General features: G+C 36.7%; 1 protein-coding gene across 2 annotated transcripts in view; it reads left to right on the plus strand.

The window, feature by feature from the left end:
* Positions 1 to 1,953: 1,953 nt before the first annotated feature.
* Positions 1,954 to 25,437, plus strand: part of serinc5 (serine incorporator 5) — a 31,093-nt gene continuing 7,609 nt past the window's right edge. The window contains exons 1-8 of one of the 2 annotated variants that reach the window (XM_079871159.1): positions 1,954 to 2,325; positions 9,800 to 9,967; positions 15,705 to 15,883; positions 16,851 to 16,933; positions 17,993 to 18,086; positions 21,595 to 21,806; positions 23,216 to 23,308; positions 23,457 to 23,583. In XM_079871159.1, the coding sequence (XP_079727285.1) occupies positions 2,299 to 2,325; positions 9,800 to 9,967; positions 15,705 to 15,883; positions 16,851 to 16,933; positions 17,993 to 18,086; positions 21,595 to 21,806; positions 23,216 to 23,308; positions 23,457 to 23,583 (983 nt within the window). In that variant the 5' untranslated portion in view covers positions 1,954 to 2,298. The remainder of the gene's footprint in view (positions 2,326 to 9,799; positions 9,968 to 15,704; positions 15,884 to 16,850; positions 16,934 to 17,992; positions 18,087 to 21,594; positions 21,807 to 23,215; positions 23,309 to 23,456; positions 23,584 to 25,437) is intronic. The other variant, XM_079871160.1, reaches the window with a different exon arrangement.

Raw genomic sequence — 25,437 nt, forward strand, 5'->3', positions numbered from 1 at the left:
CACATTGTGATATGTTGAGTTTAAGATTTACAGTTAGCATTTACGTAACCAAACACCATTTAAATCCCATTAGTATTACATAAATTAAATAAATATATATATATATATATATATATATCAACCTACATGTAGTTTATTGAACCCAATCACTTACTGTTGAAAACAGATGTTGTCTGCAACTTGCATACTTTACACACGGAGTCAAACACAGTTAGGAGAGGCATTGTTTTGCTGTCACTGCCAGCCAACTGGAAAATAATTGTATTAGCAAATCCAAACCCTTATGAAAATGAACCATGGGTTTTATTGTGGTAAAAGTGTAGTAACCATGTTTTGGTTTTTTTTGGCAGATTGATTATTTGTATGACCACAGTTTTACAACAAATTCAATGGTTAAACTATAGTTAGTGTAGCAAAACCATATGTGGTTACCATGGTTTAGGCTAACCATGTTTTTCTTTTTTTGGTTTTGATTGTAGTAAAACCATGGTTAATTTTCGTAAACTCCCACCCATCAACCGCACAGCAAAAATACGTTGGGAGATTTGTCACCATGGGTGTTAAAATGATCACTTTCCGGGTGAACATACAGGTCCATCTTTGCTAGTGTTAAAACAACACTGACGAAAGTGTTTATTATTCAAAACTGCATTAATTATAACTGCATTAGTGTATCATTTTAATCACTCAAGGTGTTGAGAAATCATCACTCTTAAGTATACACATTTAACACCTTATGGTGATTAATCACACAACCCCAGTGTATTTGTTTTATGTTGATTTAATGTAAATAATGTAAATACTTATTTTAAAATGGTAATGCAGATGAAATTTAAAAAATAAACCTGTAGATATTTTTCCAAAAACCAAGTGACTATGAATTTATTTGAACATAAAATTTGAATATATTTTAATACATCAAACATACAATTGAATAAAACAGCTCTTAGTCTCCAATGCAATAGTAACTTAACAATGGTATGAAAATACAAGAAATATTTCTTAAATATAAATCTCTACTGAGTTTCAATTCAAACAAATTCATTTTTTTGTAAAAATGTAGAAAAATGAGTCAGCACCATAGGACATCTGTACATGTTGATATACTTTGTCAAATAATCTGCACGGACATTTTCAATAGAAATTGACTAGAAATGTTTTAACAAGTACATACACTGCAATACCATCTTTAAATTGAAAATACAACAACAATTTAACATGTCATCTTTAACTCATCAATGTTAACCAAGTCTGGTTTAAAAATATACATTCATTCTGATAAAATATACTATTCCTTTATAGGCTAAATAATCGCATAAATCTCTACTGAGTATTTCAAACAAGTTCATTTTTTGCAACTATGTAGAAAAAGGAGATCTGTGCATCAAACAAAGAATTATTCCTTAAGTTGTCTTTGTTCACTATCCATACATGTTGAGATGCTTTGTCAAATAATCTATAGGCATGGACCTGTTCAATAAACGTAGACTCATAGTCTTTTAACAACAAAAAAACTTGTTCTCTGAACAATAATATATTTAGTATTTTGCTGAAAACAGGCATTTCGTCAACAATATCAGAACACATTTCAGTTTGACAATCAATGCAAAGATGTTCAGAAATCTCTTCAGAATTATCCAAACACAGAAGTTTATGAACCTTCACTGGTCCTGATTCCAGAGAATTGTAATTCATACATTCCCAGTGATAGGCCACAGCAAATTGGTGTTTTTTTGTGCCAAAGACACACAACATGTAAACAATAGGCTACAAGTAAACCCACATTTTTTAAATGATCTAAAACAACGATATCCAAATTAGAATAACAGATACATAGTTTAAACGTGTTCCTGTTCCCTAAAAAAATTTGGTCCGGTCGGGCTACAATAGCGGCTTTAAATACATGTTTTTCATTGTCATTGTGTTCAAGGGAAATGCGAAACCTCACATTATGACGAAAGCGGAAGTGATATACAGTGAGGACATTATTTGATTTGGATGCAATGTCAATACTAAATTGGTTTAAACAACAAAGCACCAATGTAACCAAACACGCATCTGTGATTTCGGATTAATCTCGGTCATCATCTCTCAGACTTCCGCACTAGTGTCGGACAGAATGCTCGCACACACGCCACACAGTCTATTGTGAGCAGCGGCGCGCGTGCACTCAGGACTGATCGCGGGAGCGCGAGAGCACAGCAGACACGAACGACGGTCGCGTTACTCGCGTATCTCACGAGCAAAACATTTGAACTGGATTAGTGTGTGTAAAGGAGGATTTGGCTCGCTGTCAGCATGTGTACCGCGTGTTGTGTGTCTCAGGTGAGTGATGCATTTACTGTACAGCATGTAGAAACATCACTGTCGTGACTCGTGAACCGCGCGGAACAATCGGTGTCTCCTATTTAAATTATTTTCTATAGCATTTGATGCTGATGTACACATATGCTTTGGAAAAAGTTTAATAATAAAAGTTCCGTTCTTTTAAAATGTTTGATTGTTGTATTTGTTAATAAGTATGTCAGTTTCAAATAGGCTACATAAGCAGCTTTTTAGTGTCATCCTTGTTTGTTCTGTGTATCAGTTAACAGCCATGAGTTCTCGGTAGCAAATATGCTTTACATCATTTTTGCATGATATAAAACATATTTTCATAAACTCCTTATTTTAGTCCAGTATTTATTTAACAGAACTAAATAGCCTATTTCTTTATTTCACACCCGACTATGAAGATGCTGTTGATGAGAAAATGCTTAAACCAGCCTAAGACGCTTTGATGGTCTCCCAGCCTGGTCGAACTGGTCTGTTGCCTGGTTTTAGATGGTTTTGTGTCATTTTTCAGCTAAACGACCAGCACAACCCACATAAAACTAGCAAACCATCTTAGGCTGGTTTAAGTTTTATCAACAGGGTGATGGTTTCCACTGACTTTATAAGATAGTATGTTTCCATCAACTGCGGTGTCAGTGTTATCCAACCAGAAATGTATCATGACTTTTTCTAACGGTCAGGAAATTATGTCATCACTATGATTAATCATGTTTCATGCTCCTTTTGTCCTCATTTAACATTCTGGTCAGAACAAATATGTCCCTGACTCCCTGTCTGTCCTTGTTTCCAAACGAGCCACATTTGTAAATTAAATTTGATAAAATGAACCTAAATAAAACAGATGGTATTGGAGGACACTCCACCAGGAAGCCCTTCAGGTCTAGATATGGAAAATGAGCGATACTGATAATGTAATTGTCTACTTCACATTCTCAGTGTACTAATTTCTCTGAGGGTCTTGTAGACCATTTGTACGTGGTGGCGTCCGCGGGTGGTCTTTTCATTTCCTGGTTGGATCCATGTGGCTGCTTGTTTGCATAAGATTAGCAGTAAAAAGAGAGAGCTTGCAGTCAGTGTTCAGCATCAATAGTGTTGTCTCATTAGTGCTAAGCTTGTCAGGAGCCAGTGGCCCCACAAATGTGTGGAGTCGGGGGGGGGGATTGGCATCGCGTAGTCTCAGTGTTTGTTAACTAATTGCTATCATTAGATAACCCGCTTAGTTTAACTGTTGATCCAACTTTGACACTAATGTATTCCCTCTTTATGGCAACGACAACAGCAGCGTTTATTAACATTTGTAGATTCCGTATTCAAATGAGCATTAAACAACCTCACAAGACAACACCAAATTCAATGCATTCAGTTAAATGGTTGAAATCATGATACTGTCATAATATCAAAGCAATTAAAGTGGCATAACACACACAGGTTGGACAGTATCATTTAGCTGTGTTGTCCATAACTTAAAGCGATAGTTCACGCAATAATGTCATTATTTACTCATCCTCATGTTGTTCCAAACATGTATGACTGACTTTGTTCGGAACACAAAAATCTATTTTGAAGAGTGTTTTTTTTTTTTTTCTACTGTTTTTGTCAATACAATGAAAGTGAATGGGGTCCAAAACATAATTGGGGCCTACTGACTTTTTCACTGTAATAAACAAAAAAGAAAGCCAGTCATACATATTTGGAACAACATTAGAATGAGTAGGCCTAACTTATGACAAAAAGCAAATTTTTGGGTGAACTGTATACAGTAATTCTCATAAGATCAGGAGAGCATTGCTTCATTTCTGTTCATTTCATTGTGTTGTGGGTTTTTGGTCAACTTGTACTTCCACTGTACACTATTTACTTGTCAGTTTCATGGTACCTTTTTAAAAATTATTTTACACTTCTTTTGTTGGTAGCACTAACGTATAACTAGCGTCCACACCAACGTACAATAACATTATGATAAAACCACACAAAGTGATTACTACTGTCTATTACCTGGTGTTTTAATCCGTTGCTTTTGTCCACTTTCAACCACTTCTGTCCTGATTTCATTGAGGGGAGGGCCTATGGGTGGGTAAATGTTTGGGCTTTTTTAGACCTTTCGATTATGGACAAAATAAGCTTATGCTTTGTCTAATTAAGCTTAGACAAAGGAGACTTAGACAAAGGAGACAAAATAAGCTTGTACAATTTACATATGAACACGACCGCAGAAAACAGAAAAACATACGAAGAGCAGCAGCTTACGTTTCTGCTCTGACAGCCACAAGACCACGCCGAAATGTGTGTTAGAAATCAGGAATGGTGAGAGAACATTGTGCTTGGTACGTTTTTCATATTCAAACCAAACTTGGGTCTTCAGCCGACAAAGTTTAAATCCCGTCCGGCTAGCGCGCTTCCCATAATGTTTACGCAGTAGGTCAGCTGGAGAGAAAGCGGTCTTTTGTGGCGATTCGAACGCATTTGACCACATGAGCGTTTACACTGTGAAAGCAATCCGGTCGAATGTGTTTTCGACTATCTCTTGAAGTGTTTGAAAGTGGACAGAGATGGATTATTTTTCTAAAAATATTGGTTTGTGTTCAGTCTTGTAAATCTGGGAGGACATAAGAGAATTTTTGGGTGAAGTATCTTTGAGACATCTAGCAACAGTTTGAAGAAATCTGATGTCAAGATGTGAAGCAGAATATCATGATTTTTTTTGGCATTTTGTTGTGTTCAAGCGTTTGAAAAGGTTTTTGTCTTTCGAATTTGTCTTTTTGTCTTGTCCTGCTGGGAAATGTTGTGTAAATCTAACTGATTTCTCCTTCAGATGTCTGGGTTTGAGTCATGGATGACTGTCCTATGAATCAGTCGTAATGATGCATTCTGCATAAAAAAGCTAATTTTATTGCCCAGTAATATTGTGCTGTGTAAACATTCATGGCTTTAGACAGTACTGGTGCAGCTTTGCACTGGAAGGGTCATTATCTCGTTTTCTGTTTATAATTAATTGAGTGGCACACTGTTCTTGATCAGGCCTTGACATAACTTTGTAAGATCTGATTTGTCTGAACTCCCACATGAGAACTTTGTAAGATCTGATTAGTCTGAACTCCCACATGAGAAGTCCAATGACTGTGTAGCGTCTCCAGTGTGCTACTTGGTCTTTACTGATGAAATGCCATGAAATAACACCAATCACATGAACCATCACCATAATAGGCCAAAACAAAATGTGCATTATACTATAGGAACAATTTATGTGGATTTTCCAAGCGGCAACCTCCCTGTCTCTCTCTTGAAACCAACACGGAAGTGAATTAAACGGCAATTCATCAACTGGCCGCTTGAGGCTGGCTGCAAAAGTGAGTCAAATCTGCATCTCCCCCATGTTAAAATACCCAACTTTACAGCAGAAAAAAACACGGGTGACGTCACGGACACTACGTCCATATTTTTTTACAGTCTATGGGATTTTCACACGTTCCTCAAATCTCAGTTAGTGATCTTTTTTCTTCTTCTAGTGAACTGAAAGGTGCCGTTTGTGGCAGGACTGTGTTGACTTTTTGGGTAGCAGTGAGACATTCTCGCCCTTCCATACTGCCTTTATGCATCTCTATCGCTCTCCCTCCATTACCATCTTAGAGGGTGTTTACTCTTGTCCCATGAGCCTTTGGGTTACTCTGTATTTGCAATTGAAAAAGCTGTCAAGTAATCGGCATCCATCCATCAACGTTGTGCCATGTGATTCTAGTTGGGAAGGTTTGACTCTTCAGTGTTACTATGGGTACTCTTCACACGGGAAAAAAGAGCACTTTTTTGTGTACACTTCAAACAGTGAAGTAATACATTTTTGCCTCAGCTGTACAATTGCCTGGCTAACAGACCCACAAAGCAGCTATTCATGACATGGGGACTATAGATTAATTGTCCTCTGAGTTTCGACATGATAGTACTTGAGCTTAGTGAAATAATGTGTCTTAATGTTCTTGGCCATTTGCAAAATCCACCAAGGATCACTTTAAACTGTGTTCGATTTGTTTGGCTGACAAGTAACATTATAATTATACACTCAATCAAGGTTCGATACAGTTCACGATACTATCGCAATACTTTAAGCCAAAAAAAATAAAAAAATAATAATAATTAATAAATTTCATTTCCTATGAAAAGTTAACAAAATGTACTGTTTGATTAAAAAATTCTAAATTACATTAGGTAATGGGTAATTACATCTGCTTTTTTTTCGCCTGTGTTTTAATCTGAAGATTCTGTACTCTTTCAGAATATGCATAACAGCGCTCCCTACTGTATAACAGCAAAAACATGGATTGCCGGAATGGCGGAAAATTACTTCAATGGCGGCGGATAGAGTTAAAAAAAATTCTAATCAATTGGAATTTTTCCAAACGGGGACATGGTTCTGTGCTCATCATTTTATTTGACAATTATTGAAACTACAGCAAAGAATCAGCATATTTAAACACATTATGGGGGACTTATATGGGATGTGTTGTGTTCACACTTGGCATGTTTGATTCGATTAAAACAAACCATGGTGCTATTGCTCTGTTTGTGCGGTTAATTTGAATAAGTGTGAAGGCTGCCATCCGAACCCTGGTGCACACCAAACAAGCGGACCGAGACCGCTAAAAAGATGGGTCTCGTTCCACTTCTAAACGAACTCTGGTGCGGTTTGAAAGAAATATGAATGCAACACAGACCAAAGACATGTAAACGAACCAAAAACAAAACAAAACTCACGCATCTGTTTTTTTCTTGTCATAGTCGTGAATGTTGCCCATCACAGTTCGGCACAGGCATCAGAACCGCGTCTCCTCGCAGCAGATCTTCATTTGTGTGTGTGACGGAGGGATTCCTGACACATTTTATAAGCTCTTCACGAGATCTCAGGCTACTCGTACAAGGAGCACATTTAGCCCAGCACACAGCATAGTTTTGGATGTTCAGTAAGTTCCGTCTCAAAATAGGCAACACATCATACAAGCTGACATCATTCCCACGCAGTTTACTTCTTTTGATCTTTTTCTTCAGTCGCTCTCGGCAGCCATCTTCCACCCCTATGTATCCCTATGCCTTTAGGTTTGGTGATAATAATGCCAATCTGAACACTAAGCAGACCAGGACTAAATGTTTTTTTTTTTTTTTTTTTGGTCCAGACCAAACGAACCAAGCCAACCGAACTACAAGTGTGAACACACCCTTAGATTTTTTTTTTTTTTAAATAGGATATTCTGTGATAATTCCATTTTTCTGCAATTTGATCCATGTTTTCCACACCTTGGAAATTATAGGGCCCTAATCTAGCCAGTGCTTGAGTTAGCTTTTTTCCCACAAATCATATACTGTCTTTGTAGAGTCCAAACTCATTGCACATGTTTGACTGCAAGGAAGTAAAAGTAACTGTTTTTAGCAGCCAGCAGTTCTCTAATAGATTTAGATCTTTATTTTATGGTCAGCTTTTCTGCAGGGTGTAAACACAGCGGGACTACAAACAAACCTAGAATCTGTTTGCTGCAACACAACATTCTTCCAACTTTTGGATGCAGTTTCATAAAGATCCTCCACACACTTCTGTGGAGCTTGAGAAATTCACAGCTCGAATTGTTAGGAAAACCATAGGTTTATGGTCCATAGGTTATTGTCCTTACCAGTAGTCTGTCACCTTTCACCCAGACCCCTGCTGGTTGCGGGAGAGGGTAAGAGAAGGGCTCTTTGTAGGGGGTTGAGAACTGTCTCCGGGGCAGGAGATGTGGGGGATGGTTTGTTTGCGAGAGGATGTAGAGTGCTGTCCCACCACTCGACCGGTGTTGACCAATGAGTGGGACTCCGCGGTACTGTGGAGAAATGGGTCTGTCATTGGTCGGGGTCGTACGTGCTGACCACCTACTGTCTGGAGAGGGGGATGTGTCTGATTTTTGGAGATAGTGTGCCTGCCTTTGCTGTGATTCCTGCTGTCTGTGTCATCACATAGTTAATATGATGTGCCATTTACTGTCAAATATTATCTTGATTTCTTAACTTTTAGGTTGTTGAAAATAAAGATCCCATTCCAAACAAGTAAATAAATTAGTGTGTGTTTTTGGATAACACTAAATATAATATGAATGATTTATTTTATATTGACAAATCATGCAATAAAACATTTTTAATAAAAAAAACTCACTTCTGGGTTGATGATTTTGTACTTTATAAAATAAGTAACTTCACATAATATTATAATTATTATTAAAATAACCATAGGAGAATAGCAACAGAATAAGTCATATAAATGGTATGATCTAGAAACCTAAATAAAAATACCTGTATTACACATTTACATTATATTATATTTAGGGATGCACGATATATCGGCCACCATATCGGCATCGGCTGATATATGTTCATTTTTGATATTCTCATTATCGGCCCGATTAGAAAATTTGGCTGATATATTAAAGCCGATAAATAATGGATTATTTACTTTAGCTGAGACACTTCAGATGCACACTGGTTACCATGATGGTTTTTAATTGCTTGAAGTATGATTGAAATCACTTCCAAAAGGAAAATACATGTGCAGCGCAAGTCTTTTAAATAGGCTACATAAAATTATAATGAGAACATGTTGGTACATGGCTTTTAATGGTGAGATTAGTGTTTTTGTAATCAGGCTCTCAAAAAAAAAAAATTGGATTTAGATTTATCTGACAATATATCGGTTATCGGCTTTCAAATATAAAGAATTATCGGTATTGGCCAATTTCTTCATATTGGTGCATCCCTAATTATATTTAAGTTATTATTTTAAACATTATAATATAGGCTAAATGCATCCCTAATTATATTTAAGTTATTATTTTAAACATTACAATATAAATAATTTGTTCAAGTTGTGAAATGATGGTAATGATGTGAAAAGCACCAAATGATTGAAGCTATTTTAGTAATATTATAAATATATACATTTTATGTATTTATAACATCCTATAAACATAATATCATATCTCTATCCTCTCTTTCTCTGCTTGCATGATCTTGTCTGCAAACTGTAAATGAAGAGATTAAGCGATTTCCAGGGACGTTTGTTGATACTGCATCCCCTCACTCTGATCTCAGAGCCTAGTGTTATGTCTGTATCTTGCGTCATGTGATTTAAGCTGCTTCATAGTAACAACAGCCCAGCTCTACTATTCCTTACAGCCAATAGGAATGAGGCATTTGTGCTGCTAAAGGGGATACCGGCCAATAAGATGTTCAGAGTCCCTTCCAATGCTTTTCCTCAGTTTAACAGTACATTGGTTCTTCATCTTAAAAAGATTGTTTTGTCTTTGTCACTGGTTTACAGTAACACTGCCTTTTTTATACTTTTAAATGTGCTTTAAAATCCATTGTTTATTTGTAAATCATTGTAATGGTTTGTGAAGGGTTATTATTAAGCACCTGCATGTGTCCCGCTCACTCTTCTGATGTTTTTCTGCAGCTGGCCTGCTGCTGTGGATCGGCCGCCTGCTCCCTGTGCTGCGGCTGCTGTCCCAAGATCAAACAGTCCACCTCGACACGCTTCATGTACGCCCTCTTCTTCATGCTGGTCACGGTGACCTGTGTCATCATGATGTCCCCCACTGTGGAGACGGCAATGCGAGAACATGTGAGTCTTTGTTCAGAGCTTCTAAGTTTGCATTTTTTAGTATCAGGTTCCCTCATATATAAAGACCATTAAATCTGGTCTCAGGTCAGCAGCAGTGGGTGGCAAGTCATATAAACCTACTGGTTTGGTGTACTTCATTCATATTTTGTGGGCTGTTTCGGGGGTAAAATCTGCAGAATAGTGTAAAATGGGTTTAAATGTGTAAATCTGAGGTGAGAGTGTTGCGCTCTTGTTGGTAACTAAAAGAATTGTCAAGTTACTTAAAAATCACAACATTAAAAAGTGAACACACAATAGGGCCAGGGATGTTTCTAACTTGTTTCTAATCTATTCTCAGTGGAGGTCTGTGGCCGTAGAGTCCGTGTGGGTTTGACGTGTCATTTTCTTGCTCAAACGATGCAATGAGTTTTATTACTGAAATTATATCAGTTTGCGGTTCGAATTTAATGGCATAAACATGTCTTGTTGTAGAAACATTTATATACCATGAGTGGAGTCAGATTCAAAAGCAAATTACTTCTATTTTGTGTTATGTTCAAATACTGTATAATAAATAATAGTTTAACATTAAAGTACATTACGAATATGGAAACATTTGGATTTGTGCCGATTGAGGGAGGTATAGGCTACGCAAGTCCAACATCGGTTTCTGTTTCACTTTAAATTAATTTGTGTTTGCTTGACGTTTATATAGCTACTTTTTTTTTTGTTTTTCATCCATGTTCTGTTCTGAATATTGTTAAATTTATAGGATTTGTTGGAGGGGAACTAAAATAGCCTACAGTTTTATTTAACGGTATTTTACATTATTTCCAAATGATTCCCAGACTTACATGCGACTTGTCTGTTTTTTCTTCTCTCAAAAACACAATTTTATTTGTGTGGTGTATTTTTAACCTTGCAGCAAACATTTGAACATATCTTTAAAAATGACTTTTTAAACCGTTTAACTGAAAATTCTTAAAGTCGGTTAACCAGTCAATTATGAGCATCCCTAATTTTATTTCAGTAACAGAATTTAAAATTTTTGTTTTACTTATTGGTAATAACACTGCTTTTATGAGCCTTAAAAAAAAAATCCTTAAGGCTTACCAATGTGGATTTACTGGTTTGAATCAGTCTGAATTCATTAGAACAGATACTGAATCAACAGCTGACTCTGACCTACTGAACTCAGATGATCTTTTTCACTGATATCTGTCTTAAAATGAGGAAGTAAAAGTGTGGTTTGTGAAACTTACAGCAGTGTCATTGCTGACCAGCTGTTCTATAAAGATGCCAATTAAATAAAATAAAAAAACCACAAAGTAAATCTGGATTCAGACTTTTGTGACTTTAGTGTTAGACTTCTAACCACTAGGACACCATCATAGCTGTTTCTGAAGTCTATTTCTTTTTTCTATTTCTTCTATTTCGATTTTCTTGCTAGATAAATAAATGCTTACTTTACTAATAGAAGAACATTATGTCCTCTACTACCTGGGTAGATCTTTTTAAAAGCTTAGGGGACATTTACAGCATTTGTAGGGACAACATATATGCGCATTCATTCATTAATTCAGTAAAGGTCAATAGAGGGATCAAGGGTTTATTTGCAGGCAGGCCCATGCTATTCAAACAAACACAAAGGAGAGCTACATGACTCTTCTGCTTCAAAGCATGAAAGGAATGTAAGACTGAGTATCAATGCTCCATCATAACATCTAACAAACACAGCTTAACTCTTTCTGCATTTTGATTGTTCTGTAACTATCCAAAAAAAGGTAACTGAAAGCTGTTGAAATGCACTTAAAGGCTGAGTGTGTAACATGAGCTCAAGCTCTCTTTTTGTTCTTAGCACCACAATGAGTGCTTACTGAGTAAATGCCATGAGTATAAAAACCCAGACACTAAAAAAGACCAGTGTAGTTATAAAAAACGCTGCCTCTCGGTGAGGCACAAAAGAACGGCCACTGAGGTGCCAAGACACAAAAAGATTTACAGCTGTTGAAGCTTTTTCACAAATAGTAGTTTCAAATTTAAGAGCACATAAAATCCCCCCCTGGTGGTCTTTCGTGGTTACAACACACAGAAAGAGCAAATGGGATAGGAAATGGTGCATTGCTGACAGAGGAACACCTTAAAGGAGACATATCATGCTTTTAAATCGTTCCTTTTTACATATAAATCATACATTTGTAGTCTATATAAAGCGGAACTGCAATGCTTGGGTCTGAATTCCTCATTATTATAGCTCCACAGGCCCCTTTTCTACCCCTTTTCTGATGTGCGTCTGAGAGCAACTCGTTTTGGTGCGGTCTCTTTAAATACAATTGAGACACTTCATACCCCGCCCCCTCTCCAGGATGCAGAGGTGACACTCGGTTCAACTCCACCCCGTTCGGCCATTTTTGTAGTTTGATAGCAGAGATACGATTATCTAGCGCAGGGGTGGGCAAACTACGGCCCGCGGGCCACATACGGCCCGTTAGGCTGTTTAATCCGGCCCGTCGAGTATTTAAAAAATTGTCTTAAGATCGCGTTCATTTTGCCTTTTTCTTGCAATACTTTGCGTTATATATATATATTGCGTTGCATATATTTGACAATCGTAATATCAGATATTTCATGCCATAGCTAACAAATGTAAAAAGGAAAAATGACATAAAAGCAGATCATCATTCATTCAGCGCTGTTGTGACTGCGGTGTGTCACGTAACAAGCTAGACGCGTCACCATGGAAACCAAACAGACAGCAACTTAATCGCATAGACTTGGTGCACGTTCATGTTTTTTCCTTTTTTTGAAAACTCACAGAGGAAAAACTGTTTGGTAACCGCTTGCACACATGTTTAGTTTTTCCTTTGATTTGTCTGCCATTTAGTTTTGCTACTCTGGATTTGTGGATGTATCCTCCTGACTGATTCTGTTTACCGACCTTTATCGCCCGGCTTTCGACTAACTTACGCTCCCCTGTCTGCCATGTAACTACAGAACCCGGTTTTGTTCATTAAATGTTCTGATCTGCCTTTGCTTTTTATGTTTTATTTTATTATACTTAAAATAAATTTGTATATTCGTTTATTTCGTTTTTTTCCCCACAAATGTATGACTTTTGGAAGTGCAAATTGATTGCCATGCAGTTTTAATAAAGTTGAATTAACGTAACCTTCTGTCATTTTTACTCTTCTAAGTGTAACGTTACATTTAACGTTAGGTGTTTTGTTTCTAATTTACGGTTAGGCCCATTCAATAATAATAAGGATAAACAATATTTAAAAAGTATAGGCTATAATTATCGAACATCTTACTAATTAAAAATTAACCTCAAAACATAACATGCTAAATGGGGGATATCTAGCATAAAAAATGTATTGTCAGAATGTCGTCTTTCAGTTGTTGAATTTCTCGCAGACGTTGCCACAACGTAAATGTGTTTGCTCAGTCCGATCTCATGAAAGTGCGAATACCACGAATTGTAGGCTATTTGTAGTTCTTTTGAAACGCAGTTTTCGCGTGCATATGATACGCACTTAAAGGGATAGTTCGCCCAAAAATGAAAATTCTGTTATCATTTACTCACCCTCAAGTTGTTTCAAACCTGTATGAATTTCTTTTTTCTGCTGAACACAAAAGAAGATATTTTGAAAAATGTCGGTAACCAAACAGTTGATGGACCCCATTGACTTCCATAGTATTTTTTTTCCTACTATGGAAGTCAATGGGGTCGATCAACTGTTTGCATCATGTAATAGGCACGTGCTCTGCACCCCTAATCCTAACCAAGGGGGTTACAGTGCGCAGCATATGCACGCAAAAAAAAAATATTTTTGGCGTATAAATGGCACGAGAAATAAAATTTGTGGTATAGATACGCACTTTCATGAGATCGTGTTTCATAATCTGCTACTGGGCCGGCCCTCTGTCAAATTTTAAAACCCAGTGCGGCCCTTGAGCCAAAAAGTTTGCCCACCCCTGATCTAGCGGCACAGAAACTTTTTATTCACACGTTATTAACAAAATGTCAACAACGGAAGACTTGTCCAGCCAGCCTTACATGTTCGAGCCAGAGTCGGAGCCGGAGCGAGATGAAAATGAAGACGACGAACCTGCAGAACAACGTCTTCATATGGATGTATCGCAATGGTGTGTTACTGTATTTACACATGAAACTTTGGTCTTCCGACCTTTTATCACCGTGTCGATTTATTTTGAGCAAGACGGCGTCTAGTTTGGAGACGGTGTCTTGTTTACACTTTCGCCTGGCTCCGAAGAGAGAGAGAGAGTGCGTGCGCGCGACTGGGTCTCTCTCTCTCTGCTCGTTCTTTCAGTTAAACATGCGCCCTGTCACAATCGCGGCAGTTCATCTACATTAGACGGTGTAATGATGCGTGTGGGTTACTACATCCAACAACCGAACATTTTAACTTACCCTCTTGTAACTTCTGCATCTTTTAGCTTGGACTACAAAATTGCAGCAAGAAATAAAAATGGCGGATTGCTCGAAGTGTTGGGCTGGAAGTCAATGTCCTTATTTGGCAGTTCCGCTGCAAATACTGTGACGTAATAGTTCACAAAACGTCATAGATAACAGAAAAATCGGAACAGGTTGAAAAATAAGGCCAAAACAGAATATAAAGATATCAACGAAGCACCTGAAGAGAATAATTTCAACTTTTCTGTACTTCTAAACACTCCAAATATACAACAAAATGCATTTAAGGGCTAAAAAAGTGGATTTAGCATGATATGTCCCCTTTAACAACCTTATATTATATGATGGTCCATGTTATAATAATAGCAGTGCAATCCAGCATTATAACAGGTCTACAAACTGTAGACTGTTGGGAACCTAAATATATTTTAGGAATTGACCAGTGCCTGTAGTTTGTGCCAGCTTTCTCTTCAAAACCACAAAAGAGAACCATAAATGCTGGTCCGAATTTGACTGACGTCTTTGCTGGTCTCTGAGAAGTTAATACACTGACAGAAAAAAAACATGGTAATTCCATGTTTTTGGACATGTACAATAGTAATACTGTAGTGTTCAGTACTTTGGAGTATTGAATATTATATCAGTAAGATTTTTAAAAATGTTTGGAAAGTCTCTAATGATCACCAATGCTGCATTTATTTAATTAAAAATAAAAACATTAATATTGTGAAACATATATAATTAAAATGAATCCAAACTAAAAAAAAAAGAAAAGATATATATGTATGTATGTATGTATGTATGTATGTATGTATGTATGTATGTATGTGTGTGTGTGTGTGTGTGTGTGTGTTATATATTTTTTTAAATATATATTTTAAAATGTAATTTATTCTTGTGATGGTAAAGCTGAAACTGTGATAATTGTTTTCAGAATTCTTTGAATATAAAGTTTGGAAGAACAGCATTTATTTGAAATAGAAATATTTTGTACCATTATAAATGTTTTACTATCACTTTTGATCCATTTAATGCATCCTTGCTTAAAAAAACCCATTTGAACAGAAATCTTTTTTCTTTGTTTGGCTTGTTATTAGGACTTTTTACTTGTATTAAAAACATAATCAGTCTTTGATTGAAAACAATGTTATTTCTTTTAGTATTTAGGGTGTGTGTATATAAGTTGATCTTTCGACTTCCAGTGTGTATGGGTGTGTACACAGATCGGATTCTGTTTAACTTTAGCCTTGCCCTGAGGCGACTGCATCTATTCTGTTGCTCAAAATGTAATTTTATCCCTGTATTGTTTTGTGCTTTTCTCAGATTCCTTTCTACACAGAAATGTGTCATCGGCTCAATGCGGGGGAGAACTGCAGTACCCTAGTGGGCTATTCGGCCGTATATAAAGTCTGTTTCGGCATGGCTTGCTTTTTCTTCTTCTTCTCTATGTTCACCATTCGTGTGCGAACCAGCACAGGATGCCGGGCAGCTGTTCACAACGGGTAAGCGGTCCACCCAGACACTTTTGAAGTGGTATTTACACTGGAAACAGTGCTTGTTCCTCCTCTGCTTTGCTCCGTGGCCCCTCTCGGCCCAGGTTCACAGGAGCTATAGGGACCACCGTGTATATTGTTTGGCCTTCTGCCTCCATCTGTACTCTACTCCTATTGCTCCATTATTCCCCCACAACCAAAGCCCTGAATAGAGGTATTAATCTAAAACTCTGTCCAGAGGAAATGGCGCTCGGAGACGAGCTTTACCCCTATGAATGGGATGGTTTGGCCCCACATGAGAGCACTTCATGTTGCAATAATCAGATCTTTGTGTTGTATGCAAATGCAGGGTGAGGAAGTATATGGCTGAACTCAGTGTTTTAACCAGCTCCATCCTGCTCTGCACATTCATGCAAGCCTTTAGAAAAAACAGGCACAAAAACTCATTTAGATCTTCCTGAAACCACCCTATGATGACATACTAACAAGGGTAAACAGGAAATCTTATACTAGATGGAAAGATTCAAAATCCCAGAAAGACACTGTAGGAAAAGTATCATTTTCAAGACATATATTTAGTGTCTATGTACACTACTGTTCAAACATTAACATTTTGTTTTAAAGAGGTCTATTATGCCCAGTAAGGCTGCATTCATTTGGTCAAAAATACAGTAACAGTCATATTGCAAAATATTATTATGGATAAAATAACAGTCTTCTCTTTTAATGCATTTTAAAATGTAATTTATTTCTGTGATGGTAAAGCTGAATTTTGACCAATTATTTTGGATTATAGATATTATTTTCTAGATCATTTTAATTATTTATTTCAAGCTTTAGTACAAGTATTTTATTTTTTAGACATGTTTTCTAAATAATATCACACTTAATATTGTTTTCAAACCTTATAAATATTTTCCCTTCATTCAGCATATTATGTTTTAAGCCTGTAACAGTTTCTCCTGTTTCTTTGTAGGTTCTGGTTCTTTAAGTTTGTGGCTTTGCTGGCCTGCTGTGCTGGCGGATTCTTTCTCCCAAATCAAGACACGTTTCTAGAAGGTTTAGTATGATCTGTTTTCATATACACGTTCTTTTTTTTATAACGTGTGCTGCTATTGTTTCCGTGCACCCTAAAGAGGCTTGTTAGATTTTATCGAAACATTTTATTGAAGGAATTTTAGAGGAATGTGACACAAGAACATCTTGAGTTTAAAGTCCCCGTGAACCGGAAGCTGCAAACGACTTTTCTCCAGTGTTATGACGTATTTCCAAGTGAAACGGAATATTGAACAGAGGGCAGGGTTTTACTTAGCGCTCCTCCTCTCAATCTCTCGCTCATAGCAGACTAACGGTTTGAGGGGAGTGGTTAAGCGTTTTCAACCCAAGCCGTCAAACCTACGTCATCAGAAAAAGACGCCATTCCAGACCGGAACTAACTTTTCAGATTTTGATTAAAGATTACCATGGTAAATTTTTTTGTTTTTTTTATATATTTACTTGCACGGATTAATTTTTCACCACAAGACTAGTAATATGTGCTAACAAAGTAAATAGGGTCAATTTTGATTTCATGGGGACTTTAAACCCTATTATGCAAATCATATTAAGAGAACAGATGTTATCATTTTAGTGATATCCTTGAATTAGCACACTTTATTTAATGGACGTATATCTCAAATCCTTTAATAAACATACTGAGTCAGTACCATATTATTGTAATCAGATGATAATCTGGTACTGATAATAATACCATGGCACTGAATGATTTTCATAAATTTACTTTGTACCTTATTTGTTACATTTAAAAACAACCCTTTAAAATATTGAATTATAAACTATTATCTTAAATTGCTTGTTACTTTTTTTTTGATTGCATAACGTGTGTTACCTCAAAGGTCAGTGTGAAAGAGAATATAATGTATGCTTTTACTGTTTATTAGCTCAAGTCCAAACGATTATCGCTGTTTGGTGTCTCGTTAAATGATTCGTGCTTCCTGATGTGTTTTTAGTACCTGGCGTTTAGCAGAAAGCATTGTTTGTTTTGTCATACAGTATCAGCCAGAGGGAAAGACCTTTGACTCATCTCTCTCTCTCTCTCTCTCTCTCTCTCTCTCTCAGTCTGGCGTTATGTGGGGGCCGCTGGAGGTTTTCTCTTCCTCATCATCCAGTTGATGCTTCTCGTCCAGTTTGCCCACAGATGGAATCAAAACTGGTGAGCCGACGTTTAGAATGTCCAAATAACTCTGTTTTTCCTTTTCATTCACCAAGTGGAAAACTTATTAGGCTCCAGTACTTTCCATCATCGTATCCAACTTTTTCTTTTGGTATGTAATTTGAATCCCTGCAACTGGAAATCATTAGGTCTGGGAATGGAGACTATAGTGTAATCTGATGGCGTTATTTCCACTGTCAGATAGGTTGCATAGTTGCCAGCCAGGGTGGTCCTAACATTGTGCTGTTATAGCAAATGGGGACCTTTTAACACCAGGTTGAAAGATTTGGGGAAAGTTTTACTGTACTTGCTTCTTATTTTAGTCACTGGCACTGTGGAGGACAGTGTGAAGTACAAATCACATGGATGGTTGGGGCATTGGTGTGCTGATTCACTCCCACAACCTCCAGTTTCAACAACAAGCAGAGCAGGTTTCATACCAGTAACAGTTAAAGCGTTGCTTAGAGTTCTCATTCCAAGAACTAGAGCGTTTTGTTTCAGTGGAAGTTTTCAAGACATGAAACATTTCAACTTTGAGACAGTCACGTTTTTTATTTAAAGCAGAGCTCTCTGGGTGTGTTCATAAATAATGTGTGTTGTGGCGGTAGAGTATGGCCTTGTGTTTTGCTGTTGACATTATAGGGAGGAGAAAGAGAATAAGTAGGTCCTTGGCTGCTCTCCAGTCTGTGACAGGAAACCCATGGTAGAGCTCAATGTGCATCATAGTTTCCTCTTTGCTCAACAAATCGAAGCCTCAGCACAAAAGGGCTGAAACACTCCAGACTGTCACAGGGAATTTTGCAATACGTCAAATATGTCCCAAGAAGTAACTTTAATTTTGACAAAACCACCCTTTGGGGACATTTATGATTCAAATGTAGATTAAAAATTATCATTTATATATAAATATTTATATATATTATTAAAAAAATTATTCTGAAAACAAAAAAAGTCTTTAAAGTTAGATTTAGTCTGGTCTATATATATATATATGTATGTATATGTGTGTGTGTATGGATTATACATATGATTTCTGAAGGATCAGGTGACACTGAAGACATGGCTGTAATTTGGAAGTAATGGCTGATAATTTTTTTTAGATATTTTAAAGTATATTAACATAGAAAACTATTATTTTAAATTGTAATAATATTTCACAATATTAGTTTTTTCTGTATTTTTGATCAAATAAATGCAGCCTTGATGAGCATAAGATACTTATTTCAAAAACATTTTCAAATCTTTCATATGATTTCATATATGAATTGTATTTCTTATTTTGTATAACATAAGAAGTGTGCACTAAAACTTTCCCCAGTTTCTTCATCATTTCTACATACTGTATTTGTTTCTTCATACACTTTTGAAGAAAATGTTGAAGAAATTGGGGAAAGTTTTAATGCACACTTATGTTATACAAAATAAGAAATAAAATTCATATATGAAATAATATGATAGATAGGGTCTATCACATTATCAGGATTCTTTAATGAACAGAACGTTTAAAAGAACAGTATCTTTAAATATATACTATTTAAAAGAACTGTATTTTTATGAAATATGCAATATAATAAATGTTTTTACTGTCACTTTTGATCATTTTCATATTTCTTTCATTTATTTACACAAATCTTACTGACCCCAAACAGTAGTGTATACTTTTTGTAATAAAATAATATTTTATCACCATTATTTTAATTTTAGGTTGTGAAAATTCAGAAAAGCTGTCTTTTAAGCTGTCATTTAGTCTGCAGAAATAATGTAATACAATCTTTATATGTGAATATATGTAAGAGACAGATCCAGTATTTCCTCATGTAGATGTTGAAATGAAGCAGACGCTGGAGGGCTGCCCAGCAGATGGAAGTCACTGCTGTCAACACTTCTTATGTGAATTACTAAAACATTCCCTCACCCCACACCTTCACGTATCTTCACTGCTCACTCAATCAGAGTTATCATGCACAGACGGATATGGTACATTTATGATAAAAGCATTCTACCGCTGAGAATAACTTGTCATTTAACAGTGTCTCTTTATCCAAAGTGACTTACAGTTGATGAATTTCAGTAAAAGTCTCTTTGGGCAATCTTGGTTTAACAGCTGAAGGAACACAACAGTTACAGGCCATTAGTGAGAAGAACATTAGGATCTCTAGTTGCTCACTGGTCCACCTTAGACTCAGCCTCAGATGGCACACCCACGAACCACCTGGCTAAGTGGACAAATTCTCTTTGTTGAAGATATTTAGTAGCAATATACAGTAAGATTTTAGTAATTAATACTTTTTATTCAGCAAGGATATAATAAATTGATCAAACTTGACAGTAAAGACATTAAGTACAATGTATAAAAGTCATAAAATCAAATTCAAATGTCATGTGACACTGAAGACTGGAGTAACGCCTACCCCTACCTGGATTTGAGATCTAGATCTGAAGGAATGTCTACAGTGAAGAGCTTTTGTCTTATGAAAGGAATTAATGTTGGTCATTATGGAAACGATCCAGCTGCATCTGTGTTCTTTAATTTGCGCGTCGTCGTCAGTAGATCACGCGCAGAATTTTCTACTCTTATCGGCGCTATTTTGGAATTGCGCTGTAAATCTGGCCCATTATGTACATTATCATGATAATGAAGTTGAAAGACTTCATAAAACAGACATTATGCAATTCTAACACACTTGTCTAATGTTAACATGTTTAGAGACTTTTAAGATTTATAATGTTGTTTATTTTAATGTTTATTACCTCCTTGTACCTCCATTTTAAGTACTTTTTTGTTTCATATGTTACACATACTTATTGAAGTAATGGTACATTATGCATAATTATTACATGCAACTAACCCTAAACCAAACCCTATTCTTAACCCAAACCTTATAGTAAGTAAATGTTGTTAATTAGTATTACTCAGTACTTAAATATATTATTACACTGTAACAGGGACACCTTAAAAAGTGGGTTACACTTTATTTGGTAACACTTTATTTTACCGTGTCATTGTTACACGTTACATGTAGTTACTATAGTAATAACTATAAATTATGCATAATTACATGCAACTAACCCTCAACCAAGACCTAATCCTACCCTATCCCTATAGTAAGTACATGTAGTTACTTAATATTATATTAACTAATATTAATATTATAAGTAATAGTAGTTACTTATAAAAATACCTTTATTTTAAGGTGTCAGTGTTACAGTGTAATTATACACTTAAGTACAGAGTAATAATAATTAACTACATGTACTTACTATAGAGTTGGGTTAGGATTATATTTGGTTAGTTGCATGTAATTATGCACAATTTATAGTTATTATTATAGTAAGTACATGTAACGTGTAATAAGGGCACTGTAAAATAAAGTGTTACCAAAAGGTCTGACTGCAATTTTTTTTTATAGACAGAGGGACAAAATTGTTTTCATCATGCCACAAAAGCTGAAGTTGTTTTGAACCCATGAGCATTCCTTTGAACCGTCTCCAATGTGTCCCTCCACAGGAGCTCAGGAGCCAAATATAATAAAATGTGGTATGCAGCACTGGCTTTTGTCACACTGGTGCTGTTCTCCATGGCAGTGGGAGCCATGGTGTTCATGATCAGGTTCTACACGCACCCAGATGCCTGCTTCCTCAACAGGCTCTTCCTGGGAGTCAACTGTGGCCTGTGCTTCATCGTGTCCCTGCTGGCCATCTCGCCCTGCATTCAGACCTGTGAGTTTACCAAGATGCTTGGTGGTGACCTAGGTCACTGACCTACTTTTTGTACTAAAAAGCAGATGTTTGTTTCATGTCAGGCAAACAAGTTTATTCATAGTGCCTGGAGCTGGAGCTTTTCCCATTTGTGTGAAAGCCGGAGAGTTTTATACAATCAGTTATCATGGATTCTCACTAAACAGACCAACGTTAAAGAAGGTCAAACTGAGTAAGCAAGTAATTTAAAGATACACTTTGTAACTTTTGGCCCTCTCGCAGTTAAAACCTTTAACCTTTGTTTTGGTTGTGCTTCGGCTCAGCGTGACTGCAGATGAATATGGTTATCTTGCTTTAAGTAAAATGTTGTTTAAGGTTGGTATTTTTTATTGCATTTGTGACATTTTATCAGTTACCACAGACTGTGGATGAAGTTTGCAGAGCTTAGCACCATGTTAAGACATTACATGCTCAAACAGGGTCGGTAAGCTATTCTTTCAGAGTCATTAAAAAACATGTGATGCTTAAGTGTAATGGTTATACATTTGTAACCATGCATAATCTAAACATTTATTCATGGTGTTGCCTGCCTGCTAAACTTGTGATTGTATTATTGTAAAAGCATTTGCTGTTTGTTTTTACAAACTGAGCCAAGTCTTAATGAATATCTTTGGTAACAAATGTAAATACCATCCTAAGTAGAGAAATTCTGGCTGAAAATGACAAGCTTATATTTATTAATTTATTTTATGTTATGGCCAATAACCAATAAATGGCCATTGTTAAAAGTATGTCATACTTTGTCTAAATTACAAATGAAACTTCAAACTAAAATCAACCGTTTTAAATGCTAAAAGTGATTATAGACATCACAGCATTATAATGTACAGTATGAAAATGGAGAGGATATTGTATATTCATATATTGTGATTTGTTAAAGATTACATTAACACTGAGCAAAGGTGATCTAAATGTTAAAATAGAGGAAATAAGCATGACCAATGAAATATACTCTATCAATATATCTAGTGGATCCAAAATTTCGATTTTTTTTTTAACTAAAGTAATAGTTTTGTTCAGCAATGATGTATTTCCACAAAAACATGAAGCAGCACAAATGTTTTCAACATTGATAATAATAATAAATGTTTCTGTATGCAGTATGTAGCTTTGCCATTACAGGAATAAATAAATATACTAAAATAGAAAAGTTATTTTAAATTTGAATAATATTTACTGTTTTTTACAGTATTTTTGATCAAATAAATGCAGCCTTGGTGAACATAATCTTCTTTCAAACACATTACAAAATCTTACCAACCCCAAAACCATGATGTGTGAATAAGCATAAACACTCAAACAGACAGTACAAATCTGTATGTGCTGCTATTTACCAATAAATCTGATGTTTTGCTCGGTTCTCCACACAGTCCAGCCCACCTCAGGCCTGTTGCAACCCGCGATCATCACCGTCTACGTCATGTACCTCACCTTCTCAGCGCTCGCCAGCAAACCCATTGAAAGTGAGTAAAAATACTCTCGCTTTCACACTCAAACACAGTCTCTCACTCTGTCCTGGGTGTGTCTCTCAGTGGTCTGTGGTGTGGACAGTACACAGAGGCTGCAGTAATGCATCTTATTAAAATCAGTCCTGTGCTCTGTCTCTTTCAGCGGTGGTGGAAGATGGAAACAATGTCACCGTCTGCGTTCTTCCCTTTAAATCGGGACTGAAGAGCGACGCCAACATAGTGACGGGCATCGGAACGGTCATACTGTTCGGCTGTATACTGTACTCTTGGTATGAGCGATGACTATTTTGTTTTCTCAGCCTCATCTTAAAGGAATAATTCACTAAAAAATGTGAAACAAAAATAGAGATCTATCCAAGATCTATACCGGTATTGGTGATAACTGTATAAATATTGATACCGTTTTAATAATACACATCTGATCCTAAAATCCTAAAATTTCTATATAAATGGAGTGCCTGACCGAACCCTTCCTTTAAGGTTCTATATGACCTTTTCTTCTAAGTTCTGAAAATCTGATATTGTGATGGCCCTAATCCTGCATTCTAAAAAAAAACACCATAGAAGTATAATAAAAGATATTATAGTGCATATAACTCATTCACTATTCTGTTAGGGGTTTTACAGTCAAAGACCCAGAACCAGATATGATGAATGAAGACCTGGAGTCAGAATTGTAATAAATTAAAGAAAAGATTTACTGAAGATAGTTTGCAGTTTCGTCAGCAGAAGTCAGCTTCAAGACTCACACGTTCGTAGGCCACCCCGCTTACAGTTACAAAGATCACAGCTGTTATACCCCTCACCAAGGTCTAAGCTACGTCATTGCTTCAGGTTGAATGATTCTTATTGGCTAAGAAATAGATAAACAGTAATTTTCCACACCCTGCTATTTTGCAAGTTCTCCCACTTAGAAATCATGGAGGGATCTGAAATTGTCATCGTAGGTGCATGTCCACTGTGAGAGACATAATCTAAAAAAGAAAATCCAGAAATCACAATGTATGATTTTTTAACTATTTATTTGTATGATACAGCTGCAAATAAGTATTTGAACACCTGAGAAAATCAATGTTAATATTTGGTACAGTAGCCTTTGTTTGCAATTACAGAGGTCAAACGTTTCCAGTAGTTTTTCACCAGGTTTGCACACACTGCAGGAGGGATTTTGGCCCACTCCTCCACACAGATCTTCTCTAGATCAGTCAGGTTTCTGGGCTGTCACTGAGAAACACGGAGTTTGAGCTCCCTCCAAAGATTCTCTATTGGGTTTAGGTCTGGAGACTGGCTAGGCCACGCCAGAACCTTGATATGCTTCTTACAGAGCCACTCCTTGGTTATCCTGGCTGTGTGCTTCGGGTCATTGTCATGTTGGAAGACCCAGCCTCGACCCATCTTCAATGCTCTAACTGAGGGAAGGAGGTTGTTCCCCAAAATCTCGCAATACATGGCCCCGGTCATCCTCTCCTTAATACAGTGCAGTCGCCCTGTCCCATGTGCAGAAAAACACCCCCAAAGCATGATGCTACCACCCCCATGCTTCACAGTAGGGATGGTGTTCTTGGGATGGTACTCATCATTCTTCTTCCTCCAAACACGTTTAGTGGAATTATGACCAAAAAGTTCTATTTTGGTCTCATCTGACCACATGACTTTCTCCCATGATTCCTCTGGATCATCCAAATGGCCATTAGCAAACTTAAGACGGGCCTTGACATGTGCTGGTTTAAGCAGGGGAACCTTCCGTGCCATGCATGATTTCAAACCATGACGTCTTATTACCAACAGTAACCTTGGAAACGGTGGTCCCAGCTCTTTTCAGGTCATTGACCAGCTCCTCCCGTGTAGTTCTGGGCTGATTTATCACCTTTCTTAGGATCATTGAGACCCCACGAGGTGAGATCTTGCATGGAGCCCCAGTCCGAGGGAGATTGACAGTCATGTTTAGCTTCTTCCATTTTCTAATGATTGCTCCAACAGTGGACCTTTTTTCACCAAGCTGCTTGGCAATTTCCCCGTAGCCCTTTCTAGCCTTGTGGAGGTGTACAATTTTGTCTCTAGTGTCTTTGGACAGCTCTTTGGTCTTGGCCATGTTAGTAGTTGGATTCTTACTGATTGTATGG

Source organism: Squalius cephalus (assembly GCF_949319135.1).
Source record: "Squalius cephalus genome assembly, chromosome: 5".
NCBI classification, from domain to species: domain Eukaryota; kingdom Metazoa; phylum Chordata; class Actinopteri; order Cypriniformes; family Leuciscidae; genus Squalius; species Squalius cephalus.